Genomic DNA, 18,125 nt, shown 5'->3' with positions numbered 1-18,125 from the left:
TATGTGGGAGAAAACTACTGTATGGGCACACGTCGGGGCTCGGAAGGGAAGGAGTGACGTTTTGGAATGCAAACTTTGATGGAATGGTCTGCGGGTGTCATGTTGCTTTTGGAGAGCCCCTGATGTACCTAAACAGTGGAAACCCCCCACAAGTGACCCCATTTTGGAAACTAGACCCCCTAAGGAACTTATCTAGATGTGTGGTGAGCACTTTGAACCCCCCAGTGCTTCACAGAAGTTTATAACGACCGGGCGTGAAAATAAAAAAATCGTATTTTTTCAACAAGCATGATCGTTTAGTCCCCAATTTTTTTATTTTCCCAAGGGTACCAGGAGAAATTGAACCCCAAAAGTTGTTGTCCAATTTGTCCTGAGTACGCTGATACCCCATATGTGGGAGAAAACTACTGTATGGGCACACGTCGGGGCTCGGAAGGGAAGGAGTGACGTTTTGGAATGCAGACTTTGATGGAATGGTCTGCGGGTGTCATGTGCGTTTGGAGAGCCCCTGATGTGCCTACACTATTGAAACTACCCACAAGTGACCCCATTTTCAACACTAGACCCCCCACGGAACTTATCTAGATGTGAGGTGAGCACTTTGAACCCCCAAAGGCTTCACAGAAGTTTATAATGCAGCATGAAAATAAAAAAATCGTATTTTTTCAACAAACATGATCATTTAGTCCCCAATTTTTTTATTTTCCCAAGGGTAACAGGAGAAATTGGACCCCAACAGCTGTTGTCCAATTTGTCCTGAGTACGCTCATACCCCATATGTGGGAGAAAACTACTGTATGGGCACACGTCGGGGCTCAGAAGGGAAGGAGCACCATTTGACTTTTTCAACGCAGAATTGGCTGGAATTGAGATCAGACGCCATGTTGCGTTTGGAGAGCCCCTGATGTGCGCAAATAGTGGAAACCCCCAATTCGAACTCCAACCCCAACACACCCCTAACGCTAATCTCAGCCCTAACCCTAGCCCTAACCCTAGCCCTAATGGGAAAATGGAAATAAATACATTTTTTTAATTTTATTATTTTTCCCTAACTAAGGGGGTGATAACGGGGGGTTTGATTTACTATTTATGGCGGTTTTTATGTTTGGCAGCTGTCAGACGCTAAAAGACGCTTTTTATTGTAAAAATAGTTTTTGCATCACCACATATTGAGAGCTATAATTTTTCCATATTTTCACCCACCGAGTCATGTGAGGTCTTATTTTTTGCGGGACGAGTTGACGTTTTTATTGGTACCATTTTCGGGCACGTGACATTTTTTGATCGCTTTTTATTCCGATTTTTGGGACGCAGAATGAACAAAAACCAGCGTTTGATGAATTTCTTTTGGGGGGTGCGTTTACACCGTTCCGTGTGCGATAAAATTGATAAAGCAGTTTTATTCTTCGGGTCGGTACGGTTACAGCGATACCTCATTTAGGTTTTTTTTATGTTTTGGCGCTTTTATGCAATGAAAACTATTTAATATAAAAAATAATTATTTTTGCATCGCTTTATTCTGAGAGCTATAACTTTTTTATTTTTCTGCGGATGATGCTGTGTGATGGCTTGTTTTTTGCGGGACAAGATGACATATTCAGCGGTAACATGATTATTTATATGCGTCTTTTTGATCGCGCGTTATTGCACTTTTTGTTCGGCAGTATGATAACAAATCATTATTTTTTGCTTCGTTTTTTATTTTTATTTTTTAAGGGGTTCGCTAAAGGGGTTAATTAATGGGATAGTTTTATAGGGCGGGTTTTTACGGACGCGGCGATACCTAATATGTGTACTTTTATTGTTTTGTTTTTTTTATTTCCAAAAAATGAATTTATTAGGGAATATATATATTTTTTTAATTTATTTAGCGATTTGTTTTAAATTATTTTTACATTTTTTTTTTTTTTTAACTTTATTACATTGTCCCAGGGGGGACATTACTGTCATGTGACAGATTGCTGATCTGTCACATCACAGATCACTGTGACAGATCAGCGATCTGTCACAGCCAGTGCTGCAGGCTTCCTCCTTGCCTGCGCTTTGCAGGCACTGAGGAAGCCAGCTTCCTGCAGGCCCCCGAAGGTCCCCGTCGCCATCTTGGATTCGGGGACCTGCAGGGATGGAGCCTCCCGCAGCAGCGCTGCTGTGGGGGGTTCAGGGAAGCACGGAGGGAGCCCCCTCCCTGCCGATGCTTCCCTTTAACCCCCTGTACACCGCGATCGTGTTTGATCGCAGTGTGCAAGGGGTTAACGTGTCGGGGGCAGTCTGTCACCGCCCCTGACACATTGTGCATTGTGCCGGATGTCAGCTGTGATAATCAGCTGACACCCGGCCGCGATCAGCGGCGCTCACCACGTGAGCGCCGCTGATCGCGCTAGACGTACTATCCCGTCCATGGGCATAGGGGCCCGGGTCCCATGGACGGGATAGTATGTCTGATGTCAGAAAGGGGTTAATTATTTACCAAGACAATGACAGTTCACAGTCTAATAGAAAACCTTGCTGGATGAGCCAGTAGTGTGTGGTGTTCAACTGTTTGTTCATTCTGCCTCCCAAATTTCAAATATAAAGAAACCAATCAATGTTATGTAGGCGAAAATAATACCAATTCTCATCTCACAAAAAACAAGTCCACACTCAGGTCCATCATCTGTCAATGGAAAAACAGATAAGGCAGATTACAGTTAATGCTATAGTTAGGGTTAGTGTTAGGCTAAAGTTAGGGTTTATTCTAAAGTTAGGGGTAGGGTAAAGAATTAGGCTTTTCTCAATTGTCTCCCCAATAATTTGGTCACGTCAGAGTTTTCTATTTCCGGAAAAAAAATAATGAATAAAATGGCCGGTCAGTATTATGGTGCAGAGGAGGCTTATACACTTTTATGCTCTGACAGTGAAGAAAGTGCAGTGTCAGATGGTGATGTGGATTTCGAGGGCTTTAGTAGCAGCGACAGTGATAGATCAGAAATGAGCAGTGATTCTGGTCCATCCTCACACACAAGGACCAGTACAACAAGAAGGACAAATAGCGCTTCTGGAGAAATGTCTCCAACTCAGGGAACAATGCCCAGTACTAGCGCTGTCCCTAGTGCTCGTGAATTGGCGCACACCAATGTCCAAGGGGCTTTGCCTCTTGCTGTAGCATTTCCCAGATGGGAGGCTTCGGATTCAGCTACTCCATTCATCCCTCATTGTAATGCCATTCCTGGTATAAATGTGGAAGTGGAACATTTTGGACCAATTATTTTTTTAAATTTGTTTCTGACAGATAGCTTGCTAGAGGATATTGTCCTACAAATTTATATGTGTCCCAATTCATCAGCCAGAATCCACGATCCTATTATGCTAGGTCAAATTTATGGAACCAACTAATGTCCTAGAAATAAAAACATTTTTAGGACTTACATTCGCTATGGGGCTTGTTAAAGAAATGAGCATTCGGTCCTATTGGTCCAACCGCCCTGTTCAAGCCACCCCTATGTTTTCTGCCGTTCTTCCTAGGACCCGTTATGAAATGCTCATGAGATTTTGGCATTTTAACGACAATAGTCAATGCCTGCCCAGAAATGCCCCAGAACATGACAGACTATTCAAAATCAGACCTATCATCGAAGACTTGTCAGAAAAGTTCTTAAAGCTTTACACCCCAACAGAAAACATTTCCATTGATGAGTCCCTTGTAAAATTCAAAGGAACACTGCACCTCAAGCCATTTATTCCTTCTAAGAGGGCAAGGTTCGGAATAAAGCTCTATAAAATGTGCGAGAGTTCAACCGGATACACATCAGCATTTCGCATTTATGAGGGGAAAGATAGCCAACTAAACCCACCAGGAGGCCCTACTTATCTGGGGACATCGGGAAAATCGTTCTGAGCCTTTTTTTACAATAAGGCTACAATCTGCATGTTGACAACTACTACACCAGCATACCCCTATTTAAAAGTCTGGTTGAACATAACATAGGGGCTTGTGGGACCATTCGCAAAAACCTTCAGGAGTTTCCACAATCATTGGTCAGCAAAAAGTTCTGAAAGGGGCAGTCAGGGGCTTTACACAATGGAGAGCTGCTTGTCCTTAAGTATAAGGATAAAGATATTTTTATCCTGAGCTCGATCCACACAGATGCCACAAGGGCCACTGCAGACCAACAGGGATCCACTACTCCAAAACCTGTGTCTGTCATTGACTACAACAAATATATGGGGGTGTGGACCTTGCAGATCTGGTTCTACAGCCATACCAGGTATCAAGAAAATCATATATCTGGTATAAAAAGTTAGTCATGTATTTGTTTCAGGTGGCCACATATAATTCTTTTGTGTTATACAAAAAAGCCGGAAATGCAGACACTTTCCTTCATTATCAGGAAAAGGTCACTGAAAATCTTGTTTTTGAAAATTTTGTCCCCACCAATCCTGTAGAATCTGAAGATGTGAGAAGACTCACTGAGCGACATTTTATTGCACTCATCCCAGTAACTGAAACAAGAAAGAACCCCCAGAGAAGATGTCGTGTATGTTCCTAGAGAGGAATGAGGCATGATCCCCGCTATTATTACCCACAATGCCCATCATTGCCAGCCTTATGCCTCCATGACAGCTTTACAATCTTCCACACAGAACCACGTTTTTGAACCGTTTTGACATTCAAGCATTTGGTTTATTTAGTGACAGACACTTTTGAGTAGAGCTGACTTAACAATTTCCAGGGGTAGGTGGGGGGAGGTCTCCAGAGACACGAGCTGGGCACAATATATTGGGCACCACAATGACATTTTTGCAATTTTTGCTCTAAAATTTCCACTACGTGTATCTGGAAATCATCCATGTAATGAAAATGATCACTATATCCATAGATGAATTCCCAGAGGGGTGTCATTTCCGAAAAGGAAATGACACCCCTCTGGGAATTGGAAATGACACCCCTCTGCGAATTCATCTATGGGTGTAGTGACCATTTACCCATCTATCTATTTTCCAATGTAAAATCTGGGATTTAAACAACATCTTAGTGGTAGAAATGTACCATATTTTTCAGACGATAAGACGCGCTTTTTCCCCAAAAATTTTTTGGGGAAAAGGGGGTGCGTCTTATAGTCGAAAAATACTTGCAAATGCTGCGGCGGCGCTCTGTGCTGCGTGGAAGGCTCCGCTGGCATTTTGTCAAAGCCCGGAGACCCTTGCAGTTCCATTGCTGCGATGCGGTGGTCTCTGGAAAAATGGAATGGCCGCTGTGGGCGGCGCAAGTTCAGATTCAGATCTCGTCCCGAGATCTCGTTGCCAAGATCTGAATCTGCAGGGGCGGACACAGACTGTAGTGGGTCCCTGTGCAATAAATTTTTCGGGCCCCCCCAACCCTTCATAGGGCAACAAAGTTATTTTTGTTATCTAATATTGAGGCTATGCAGGGCTGGATATAATATCTGTATAGAACATAATGTAACCCCCCATAGAATATAATGCAGCCCCCCCATATAGTATAATGCAGCCCCTCCATAGACTATATGGCAACCCCCTCATAGGATATAATGCAGCCCCTTATATAGCATAATGTAGCCCCTCCATAGAATACAATATAGTCCTCCTCATATCATATAATGCAGCCCCCACAGAATATAATAAATATAATACAGCCCCCCTATAGAAAATAATGTAGCCCCAAATAGAATATAATACAGCCCACCTCCCCATAGAATATAATGTAGCCCCCCATATTATATAACACAGCCTCCCCTTATAGAATATAATGTAAAATGTACCCCCATGGTATATAACACAGCCACATAGTATGTAGCCCAGCACATGGTATATAGCCCAGCCCACCATGGTATACAGCCCACCATGGTATATAGACCATGTGACGAACAGCCCACCGCTGTTCACCAATACGTGATGAACAGTCCACCGCTGCCACCAAATTGTGACAAACGGTGGTCCCGCTGCCACCAAAACATGACGGTCAGCGGACCCTGTGTCACCACTATGTCACAATCCCACCACTGACATGGGTATATCAGCGGACGGAGGGACGCGACACACTGCCGGCACACGGCTATCACAGGCACAGTGGGGGCTTATCTTAGTTATCCCACCACTGGCACCATGTGACAAAAATACCCAGCAAGCTAATCTCGCTCTAACAATTTATTGCAGGGGGGTATTTTGGATGCCCCACCACTACTAAAAACCTTCCAAGAACTGCGGGGATTTATGTATATCCCACTTTCTCAGTTCCACTTTGGAACTCGCAGCTCTCCGGCGCCCCCCTTACCCTCAGGTCAGTCAGGGAACTGCACCTAGGTTAATTAGTCGCCGGACGGGCTGCTTGTTGTGCACGGGCAATTAGTCTACTGCAGTGAGGGAATTATCAGTGCTGTGGCCACAGCCCCCCTTCTGCAATATAAGACCCTTCTGGACTGCCAACTAGCCTAATCAATCGCACACATCGCGCTGCCACCATCCACAGTTTACTTAATTCACAGTCTTAAATTAAGAGGGTCCGTGGCAAACCCCTTAAATTAGTAGCGATTATCTAAACAAGGTGTATAGTTTGTTTCTTAGAGCATGGAGACAAACTGATAATTTTACGATTTATTCCCAAAATGTGGTCAGTGGTTATACAGATAAAAGTTGCTATAAAGTTGAGACATAAAATATGTACAATAGACAAGTATAAAACAAAATGGATGAAAGAAGAAAGTACACTCACATGTGGTCAGTTGGTGTTAGGCATCCCATGTGGCTGGGGGGAGGGGCACTTAACCAAACGTCGCCGCTCATCGGCACGTCTCTCTGGCACGAGGACTTAAGCTGCTCTGCCTGAGTTTTGGGGAGGGAATCCCTTATCCTTTTGGGTCTATGACCTCACGAAATGGGCGGTCTGGGAAGGTCCCACCTTCCTCTCTTCAAGTTATGATTTGGCTACAAAACTTATGAGGATCATATCTTAGCGAGGGAAGCCCGCACAAACACATATATGGCATCATTGTTTGTGATTTACCGAATAGAATCCGAAAACACCAAGCATGCCATAACTAAGACCCTCTATTTGGGAGCAATCCATATTTCAGGTTTTGGAGGTCCGAGAACTACGCATGAGGCACCGTAGCGAAGCCGGGTCCACTCAGATCAAGGAAATATGACTATTATATCTCTGTCATGAGCGGAGTGCAAGCTAGGCGTCTTTTAATATTTCCTATACCTGTAAGCAGCCTCTGGTTTTAAACAAAGGACCATCTTTTCACTTAGCTAATTAACATTCCTAGCTCACAGGAAATGGACGGTTTCAGGTTTTACAGGCTGTGCACATGAAGACACTGGTGTGTGTGTGTGGGAAGAGAAGGGGGGGTTTGCAGCTACACGGCAGGCTGCAATGTCCTGATAAGCAAAGGAGAGACTTCTAGAAGTTTCTAGAAACATTCTTACAGTACAATACAGACCACCATGGTATAATACAGCCCAGCATGGTATATAGCCCCTCCAGAATGGTATAATACAGCCCAGCATGGTATAATACAGCCCAGCATGGTATATAGCCCCCCCAGCATGGTATAATACAGCCCAGCATGGTATATAGCACCCCAGCATGGTATAATACAGCCCAGCATGGTATAATACAGCCCAGCATGGTAGATAGCCCCCCCAGCATGGTATAATACAGCCCAGTATGGTATATAGCACCCCCAGCATGGTATATAGCCACCCAGCATGGTATGATACAGCCCAGCATGGTATGTAGCCCCCCCAGCATGGTATAATACAGCCCAGCATGGTATATAGCCCCCCGAGCATGGTATATAGCCCCCCCCAGCATGGTATAATACAGCTCAGCATGGTATGTAGCCCCCCCAGCATGGTATAATACAGCCCAGCATGATATGTAGCCCCCCCAGCATGGTATAATACAGCCCAGCATGGTATATAGCCCCCTCAGCATGGTATAATACAGCCCAACATGGTATATAGCCCCCCCCAGCATGGTATAATACAGCTCAGCATGGTATGTAGCCCCCCAGCATGGTATAATACAGCCCAGCATGATATGTAGCCCCCCCAGCATGGTATAATACATCCCAGCATGGTATATAGCCCCCTCAGCATGGTATAATACAGCCCAGCATGGTATATAGCCCCCCCAGCATGGTATGATACAGCCCAGCATGGTATATAGCCCCCCCAGCATGGTATAATACAGCCCAGCATGGTATATAGCCCCCCCAGCATGGTATATAGCCCCCCCAGCATGGTATAATACAGCCCAGCATGGTATATGGCCCCACAGTCCAGTACTAACACTGATTTAATAAAAAAAAAAACAAAACAACACCCTCCTCCCCTTCTCCTCGTGCCTGCGTTGCTCCCGGCTCCTGTCTCCTCTCTTGCTCTGCATGGTACACAGTGAGAGCGTGATGACGTCATCGCGCCCCCGCTGTGTCAGAGGCAGAGTGGGGAATGATGGGAGAGGGAGCGTCAGCTGACGCTCTCTCCTCCAGGCTCCATCATTGCCTCCTTCAATGCGGGGATCGGGGGGGTGGAGTCGGTGCTGGGGGCAGGCGGGCTCCCCTGCCTCACAGGGGCCCCTTTGCCTCCCGCAGCGCTCGCTGCTCTCCTCATTGCACTACACATGGCAAATTTGAATTTTGACATAACTAGCCATGCGGTGCTGGAGGGGCCCCCTCTCCCCCAGGGCCCCCGTGCAATGCACGGTCTGCACGGGCGGTAGGTCCGCCCCTGTTAATCTGAGCATACACCGCCACCATCTGCCAGTTTCCCGGAGGCCACCGCATCGCAACAATAGAGCTACAGTGGCCTCCGGCTTTGACAAAACAGCGGTAGAGCCCCCCAGACAGCACAGAGCGCCACAGCCCCAGCACAGAGCGCTGCCGTGGCCCCAGCACAGAGCGCTGCCGCCACCCCAGCACAGAGCACTACCCCCACCCCAACACAGAGCGCTGCCACCACCCCAGCACAGAGCACCCCTGCCGCCTAAGCCTGGGATGGGATTTTCCGGAGGCCACCGCACCAGCCTGGACCACCGAACAATGTCTGTGACCACTCTTGCACCTGTGCTGATCCCCCCTAGTAAGCTGAATTCGGACTGTAAGACGGACCCCCCATTTTGCATATTTTTTTCCCCTATTTTCCTTTTGAAGATTTGGGGTGCATCTTATAGTCCGAAAAATACAGCAATTATTTTTTCTTCACTGCCCAATGGTATAATTTTCTATGGAACAGCTGTGGTGTCAGTAAGCTCACTGCACCACTAGAAGAATTCATTCAGGGAAGTATTTGGTAAAATGCAGTCACTTTTGGGGGCTTATGCTGTTCTGGCACCTCAGGGGCTCTGACAATGTGACATGTCACCCACAAACAATTCCAGCAAAATCTGCTCTCCAATATGGCGCTCCTTCCCTTCGGAGCTCTGACATGCGCCCAAACAGTAGTTTACCCCCCACATATGGGGTGTCAGCATACTCAGGACAAATTACACAACTAATTTTGGGGTCCAATTTTTCCTGTTACCCTTTGGAAAAAAAATGGAGGGTGAAAAGATCATTTTTTGTTGAAAAAATATGATTTTTTATTTTCACGGCTCTACGTAATTAACTTCTACAAAGTACTTGGGGGTTCAAACTGCTCACCACACATTTCCTTGGGGGGGTCTAGTTTCCAAATTGGTGTCAGTTGTTGGTGGTCTCCGCTGGTTATGCACATCAGGGGCTCTCCAAACGCGACATGGCAACCGCTAATTATTCCAGCATATTTTACATTCAAAAAGTGAAATGGCGCTCCTTCCATTCCGAGCCCTGCCGTGCGCCCAAACAGTAGATTTCCCCCACATATGGGGTATCGGCATGCTCAGGAGAAATTGCAAAACAAAATGTATCGTCCATTTTCTCCTGTTACTCTTGAGAAAGTAAAAAAACTTAGGTCTAAAGGAAAATTTGTGTGAAAGAAAAGTAAATGTTTATTTTTTCCTTCCACATTCCAATCATTCCTGTAAAGCACCTGAAGGGTTAATAAACTTCTTGAATGTGGTTTTGAGCTCCTTGAGGGGTGCAGTTTTTACAATGGTGTCACTTTCGGGTATTTTCTGTCATATTGACCCCCCAAACTCACTTCAAATGTGAGGTGGTCCCTAAAAAATGGTTTTGTAAATTTTGTTGTAAAAATGAGAAATCGCTGTTTAACTTTTAACCCTTATAACTTCCTAACAAAAAAAATTGATACAGTTGATATAGAGGCTACTGCACAGGCGCCGCCATCACCGGTAACATTATGCTGGATGTAATTTTTTTCTAAGCCTCACAATAGCCACAATATTATAGGCATTATCAACAATAATATCAATGCTATTATATGCATTATGTAATAATGGGGGCAGGTCAGTGAGGGGTCAGCGACCTGTCATAGGCCAATACAGATGAATATGTAATCAGAGTACCACATAAAGCCCCGCCCACAGCCCCGCCCACAGCCCCACCCCAGAGCACGAGAATCTCATTAACTGAAAACTACAAATACAGATTACACAACAGTAAACCAGAGTTGCCCTCATTTATGGTGGACTATTGGAGCTACTATGAATCCTGAGCAGAAGATTAGAGAAAATAATATTGCTCCCCATTTCAGGAGAGATTGTGCAGTAATCTGAATTCCTTAGGATCAAAAACAATGTAATTGGTTGTAAGTTCTATAGAAAAGGGCTTTCAATGCCCAAAGTCATTTGAACAGTTTTGGGTGGAGGAGAATGTTGTGGTCTAGAGGCAAAATGGTGATCATGGTTATACGGCCGGACTACACCACCGATAAAGCAGCCACAGCCGGTGACTGAGAGGAATCTGTGACTTCTCTGCATTCAGTGGTCACTACTCACCTGGGTAGTCATATGTGGGAATCTCCTCTTTACACCACTCATCACCCCTCACATATGTCTCTGTAGTATTAATATGGGTCAGATCTTCACCCTGAAACAAATATTGTAAATGTCACAGACAGATGGAGAAGTCCCATCTATGATCAGCTCTAATCCTGCCATCTCCACCGTTCTCATTACACAAGTATAAAACATATAATACTGGTGGATAAAACAAGACTGAGCACAAGACCTTCACAGCCGTCTACACATCATAGGGGAGATCTCCTGACACCTTCTCTCCATCTACCTGATGATCCTGAGGAGCACTGGGATCTTCTTGTTTACAGTCCTGTGGAAGAAGAGGACGGGGACATCTCTCTGGTGTTGTCCTCTTACTGGATAGATCTGGAGGAAACACATACAGGGACTGAATTCATTCTCTACATACAGATAATTATAGGCCGTGTGTATTTAGTCCTGTCTATTACCTGGAGATGTGAGGGGCTGGGGAACCTCCATTATGACGTTCTTGTACAGATCTCTGTGTCCTTCTAAATACTCCCACTCCTCCATGGAGAAATAGACGGCGACATCCTGACACCTTATAGGAACCTGACACATACAATGATACCATCATCCCCCCGATCCCTTCATAGTGTTACTTTATGATGTCCCAGCATTCCCAGCAGTGTCACCTCTCCAGTCAGCAGCTCCATCATCTTGTAGGTGAGTTCTAGGATCTTCTGGTGATTGATGTCCTCATGGATCAGGGGGTGAGGTGGAGGCCCCGTGATTGGGCTCAGGGGTCTTCCCCATCCCTCAGACACAGGGTCCTGACAGCGATCACTAGAGGTCTTCTTCACCACTGTGTAATCCTGGTTATGGAGAGACACATTAATAAATCTCACTACAGACATTCCCAGAGTCCTCACCTCTCCAGTTCTGTCCATCTGTTATTCCCATAGATAAGAATGATGTAATGTGACGTCATCAGAATCTCTCACCTCTCCAGTGAGACGGAAGAGGATCTCTAGGGTGAGGTGTAACATCATCTCTGCCATCTTGTCTCTGTCCATATCCAACCTTAATGGGTAAATCAGGAAAATTCTCTTCTGTAGAAGATCTTCACTGAGAGGATCCGATATTGTAGAGACCTGAATGAGAAGAAGATGATCCGATGTAACATCATAAGAATCCTGTGTAATAATACAATTACTGGAGATAATAAGGGAAACATATGAGGAGATTTATTATCTTACAGGGTTTAGTTTTCTTCCCTGACATCTACTAATAAAACCTATATATTTAGGCCACAGACAACAAGCAGTTTCCTCCTCGGAGTCGGCAGCTGAACACGTTCCTCATAGACTCAACGTCACCATCAATTCCCATCAGAGTGAAGGAACATCGCTCCTCTATTCAGCTCTATGGATCCAGGATGAAATCCACTGCGGCCCCTGCAAGAAAAGAGCGAAGTCTGGTGAGACCCCCGAAGCCGGAGATTTCTACAGCTGCTCTGTGCGCACAGGACCTGTGATGAGGTCACAGGAGGGGAGGAGTCAGGGGTCACATGATCAGGCGCCTCAGTGTGTGCAGGACTCTGCTGTGCTGGTTGTCATGGTGTTGGATGAGGGGAAGTTTATGTGTGGGGTCAGGAGGGGTTTACAGGGTGGATGTAGCAGAGCTGTGAGTGTACGGGATGTACAGAGCAGGCTCGTGTGTGAACGAGGTGTACGGAGCGGAGCCCCGTGTGTACAAGGTGTACGGAGCGGAGCCGTGTGTGTACGAGGTGTACGGAGCGGAGCCGTGTGTGTACGAGGTGTACAGAGCGGAGCCGTGTGTGTACGAGGTGTACGGAGCGGAGCCGCGTGTGTACGAGGTGTACGGAGCGGAGCCGAGTGTGTACAAGGTGTACGGAGCGGAGCCGTGTGTGTACGAGGTGTACGGAGCGGAGCCGTGTGTGTACGAGGTGTACGGAGCGGAGCCGTGTGTGTACGAGGTGTACGGAGCGGAGCCGTGTGTGTACGAGGTGTACGGAGCGGAGCCCCGTGTGTACAAGGTGTACGGAGCGGAGCCGTGTGTGTACGAGGTGTATGGAGCGGAGCCGAGTGTGTACAAGGTGTACGGAGCGGAGCCGTGTGTGTACGAGGTGTACGGAGCGGAGCCGTGTTTGTGTGGACACCTCTGTGTACACTGTATACACCCGTATACCCCCAGCTTCGGTCGCAGACGCCTCTTTGAACGCTGTATACACCCGTATACCCCCAGCTTCAGTCACAGACCCCTCTGTGTATGCTGTATACACCCGTATATCCCCAGCTTCGGTAACAGACCCCTGTGTATCCTGTATGCACCTGTATACCCCCAGCTTCGGTCACAGACCCCTCTGTGTACACTGTATACACCCGTATACCCCCAGCTTCAGTCATAGACCCCTCTGTGTATGCTGTATACACCCGTATATCCCCAGCTTCGGTAACAGACCCCTCTGTATGCTGTATACACCCGTATACCCCCAGCTTCGGTCACAGACCCCTGTGTATGCTGTATGCACCTGTATACCCCCAGCTTCGGTCACAGACCCCTCTGTGTACACTGTATACCCCCGTATACCCCCAGCTTCAGTCATAGACCCCTCTGTGTATGCTGTATACACCCGTATATCCCCAGCTTCGGTAACAGACCCCTCTGTATGCTGTATACACCCGTATACCCCCAGCTTCGGTCACAGACCCCTGTGTATGCTGTATGCACCTGTATACCCCCAGCTTCGGTCACAGACCCCTCTGTGTACACTGTATACTCCCGTATACCCCCAGCTTGAGTCGCAGACCCTCTGTGTATGCTGTATACACCCGTATACCCCCAGCTTCAGTCATAGACCCCTCTGTGTATGCTGTATACACCCGTATACCCCCAGCTTCGGTAACAGACCCCTGTGTATGCTATATACACCCGTATACCCCCAGCTTCGGTCACAGACCCCTCTGTGTACACTGTATACACCCGTATACCCCCAGCTTCGGTCACAGACTCCTCTGTGTATGCTTTATACACCCGTATACCCCCAGCTTCGTTCGCAGACCCCTCTGTGTATGCTGTATACACCCGTATACCCCCAGCTTCGGTCACAGACCCCTCTGTCTATGTTGTATACATCCGTATACCCCCAGCTTCGTTCGCAGACCCCTCTGTGTATGCTGTATACACCCGTATACCCCAAGCTTCGGTCACAGACCCCGCATCTCTCACACTGTAGAACTGACGCCGGACACACACGGTAAAACTGCGGTCGTCGGTCTCTCATCTCTCGCACTTATACTGATAACATAAGATGGAGTCAGACGAACCCTCCTACAAAACGTGAGAACAAAGTCATTACTACAGGACTGTGTGAGAAAGGGATTTATTCTACAAGAAACGCTGGGGCCACAAATGAGAATAACATAATGTCGCTCATCTTCTCTTTCACCATAGATATTGGCAGTGAGGGCGACTTCCACTTTGCCACAATGTGGATTTTAGTGGCCATACATAAGTAGTTTACTAGCTTCTGAAAGCTTTTTGGAAGCTGGGAAGGCCTGGTTCCCAGTAAAAGTGTAAAAGGTTCCAGAACAACCGGTCCACCATACATCTGTGCTATCAGACGCTTCACCTTCTCCCAAAGCCCAGAAACCACCATACAAGACCACCAAATATGTCTCATGTCACCAGATATTCCACAGCCCCTAATACAGTCTCCCGAGATTTTAGGAAAAATGCTGTGAATTTTTTCCTGTACATAATAGACTCTGTGCAATAGTTTTGAGGAGGTCTCCACAAGGGAAGTCTGGTGACTACCTTCTGATAGGGTGTCACAGCTACGATACCATTCATCAATTGACTGTTCAAACCCCAAATCCTCCTCCCACTGTAACATATACTTCAATTTTTTTATCATTTTGTGGAGAATTTATAGCATAGTAGATCAATGAGTAGAGGCGTAGCTAGGGTTTTGGTTCAGGGGGGGGAAACTTCTGAGTGAGTCCCCAACCAGGTAACCTTGATTACAGCTCGGTGACGCACAGTAATAGTGGAGGAGAACCTCAGCAGAGGACCGCGCTGTTGCTGAATATAATTTCTAAATAAAGACCAATATTGATATTACCGCCATATAGTGAGTGGTAGATACCCGTCCTACTCAACATACCGTATAGGAGATCACAGCACAGCTACAGATGGTGACTTACAGCTGACGTTCTTTCTGATGGAATCGTTCACTTTTCCATCTGGCCCAGACCAACATGACAACTTCTTCCAGCCAGGACTCGTCTGCAGAGATTACAACAAAGATTCATTTCATGTCTCATGTTTTCAGCACTGTCACCAATGGGACTACTCCCTACCTGCACAAACTCCTTACCCTGCTGATACCCCAATGCTGAGCCGCTGCTGCTGTATGTGTCCCTTTAACTGTACCTGCTGTGTGGTTCTCTGTGCCCTCTAAATTCTAAAGCAACTCTTGAAAACAGTGCCCATATTTTGTCTCCTAGAAAGTAAGAGCGCCATTTGTGCCCCTTTGACAGTCACAGTTACCTGAGTTCCCTATAACAATAAGTGCCCACTATACATTTAATAATGTCATTAGTCTCCCCCCTGTACAGCTCCCCTATACACAGTATGATGCTCCCCTATACACTGTATGATGCTCCCCTATACACTGTATGATGCTCCCCTATACACAGTATGATGCTCCCGTATACACTGTATGATGCTCCCCTATACACAGTATGATGCTCCCCTATACACTGTATGATGCTCCCCTATACACAGTATGATGCTCCCCTATACACTGTATGATGATCCCCTATACACAGTATGATGCTCCCCTATACACAGTATGATGCTCCCCTATACACTGTATGATGCTCCCCTATACACAGTATGATGCTCCCGTATACACTGTATGATGCTCCCCTATACACTGTATGATGCTCCCCTATACACAGTATGATGCTCCCCTATACACTGTATGATGCTCCCCTATACACAGTATGATGCTCCCCTATACACAGTATGATGCTCCCCTATACACTGCATGATGCTCCCCTATACACTGTATGATGCTCCCCTATACACAGTATGATGCTCCCCTATACACTGTATGATGCTCCCCTATACACTGTATGATGCTACCCTATACACTGTATGATGCTCCCCTATACACTGTATGATGCTCCCCTATACACTGTATGATGCTCCCCTATACACTGTATGATGCTCTCCTATACACTGTATGATGCTCCCCTATACACTGTATGATGCTCCCCTATACACAGTATGATGCGCCCCTATACACTGTATGATGCGCCCCTATACACAGTATGATGCTCCCCTATACACTGTATGATGCTCCCCTATACACAGTATGATGCTCCCCTATACACAGTATGATGCTCCCCTATACACTGTATGATGCTCCCCTATACACAGTATGATGCTCCCCTATACACAGTATGATGCTCCCCTATACACTGTATGATGCTCCCCTATACACTGTATGATGCTCCCCTATACACTGTATGATGCTCCCCTATACACAGTATGATGCTCCCCTATACACAGTATGATGCTCCCCTATACACTGTATGATGCTCCCCTATACACTGAATAATGCTCCCCTATACACAGTATGATGCTCCCCTATACACAGTATGATGCTCCCCTATACACTGTATGATGCTCCCCTATACACAGTATGATGTTCCCCTATACACAGTATGATGCTTCCCTATACACAGTATGATGTTCCCCTATACACAGTATGATGCTTCCCTATACACAGTATGATGCTTCCCTATACACAGTATGATGCTCCCCTATACACAGTATGATGCTCCCCTATACACAGTATGATGCTCCCCTATACACTGTATGATGCTCCCCTATACACAGTATGATGCTCCCCTATACACAGTATGATGCTCCCCTATACACTGTATGATGCTCCCCTATACACAGTATGATGCTCCCCTATACACTGTATGATGCTTCCCTATACACAGTATGATGCTCCCCTATACACTGTATGGTGCTCCCCTATACACAGTATGATGCTCCCCTATACACAGTATGATGCTCCCCTATTCACTGTATGATGCTCCCCTATACACAGTATGATGCTCCCCTATACACAGTATGATGCTCCCCTATACACTGTATGATGCTCCCCTATACACAGTATGATGCTCCCCTATACACTGTATGATGCTCCCCTATACGCTGTATGATGCTCCCCTATACACTGTATGATGCTCCCCTATACATAGTATGATGCTCCCATATACACAGTATGATGCTCCCCTATACACTGCATGATTCTCCCCTGATGCTCCCCTATACACAGTATGATGCTCCCCTATACACAGTATGATGCTCTTATACACAGTCTAATCCCCCCTCACTGTATATATACTGACCGCTTAGTATTCCCCAAATTGTTTGATAGCTCCAGCACTGTAATCTCCACACTGTATGATGGCCCGCTAGATAGCCTCCATATAGTATAATGTGCCAGACAATTCACTATAGTCCTCAGTATAGTATAATGCACTCCCCATAGGCAGACCCTATAGAATAATGCAGCCCTTTATATAATGCACCCCATAGGCAGCCTCATAAAAAATAAATCCAAAACTCACCTTTCCTCCTGGTTTCTTCCCTGCTGCGAGCTCCCGCACATCCCGGTATCACTGATTGGGTGGATCAAGGAAATGCTGTAGATATAGTATATCTTGACTTCAGCAAAGCATTTGACAAAGTCTCTCATACAATCCTTATTGAAAAAATGATTAAGTATGGAATGGACAAGGCAACTGTTAGGTGGATTCATAACTGGCTTAGTGATCGGACCCAAAGAGTGGTCGTAAATGGCTGCACATCCAGTTGGAAGAATGTCTCAAGTGGGGTACCACAGGGCTCTGTCCTGGGCCCTGTATTGCTCAACATCTTTATCAACGATTTAGATGAAGGCATTGAGGGTAAACTGATTAAATTTGCTGATGACACAAAGCTAGGAGGGATAGCTAATACTAGAGAAGAGAGAGAGAGGATTCAAAAAGATTTAAATAAACTGGAGAAGTGGGCAGCAACAAACAGAATGGTTTTTAACAGGGAGAAATGCAAAGTACTACATCTGGGCAATAAAAATGGAAAAAGCATATATAGAATGGGAGGAATAGGGCTAAGTGACAGCACATGTGAAAAAGACTTGGGTATACTAATAGAT

The 18,125-nt window shown here is 46.1% G+C and overlaps 1 protein-coding gene across 1 annotated transcript in view; it reads right to left on the bottom strand.

Moving 5' to 3' along the window:
* Nucleotides 1-12,388, bottom strand: part of LOC141077902 (uncharacterized) — a 59,736-nt gene extending 47,348 nt beyond the window's left edge. The window contains exons 1-3 of the mRNA XM_073564673.1: nucleotides 11,863-12,388; nucleotides 11,554-11,733; nucleotides 10,877-10,967 (exon numbers count right to left, since the gene is read on the bottom strand). Of these exons, the coding sequence (XP_073420774.1) occupies nucleotides 10,877-10,967; nucleotides 11,554-11,733; nucleotides 11,863-11,934 (343 nt within the window). The 5' untranslated portion in view covers nucleotides 11,935-12,388. The remainder of the gene's footprint in view (nucleotides 1-10,876; nucleotides 10,968-11,553; nucleotides 11,734-11,862) is intronic.
* Between the last annotated feature and the right edge of the window lie 5,737 nt (nucleotides 12,389-18,125).

Source organism: Dendrobates tinctorius, unplaced genomic scaffold (genome assembly GCF_039654945.1).
Source record: "Dendrobates tinctorius isolate UK_male_01 unplaced genomic scaffold, ASM3965494v1 ptg000470l, whole genome shotgun sequence".
Taxonomy (NCBI): domain Eukaryota; kingdom Metazoa; phylum Chordata; class Amphibia; order Anura; family Dendrobatidae; genus Dendrobates; species Dendrobates tinctorius.
This window is presented reverse-complemented; position numbering and strand designations above follow the sequence as displayed.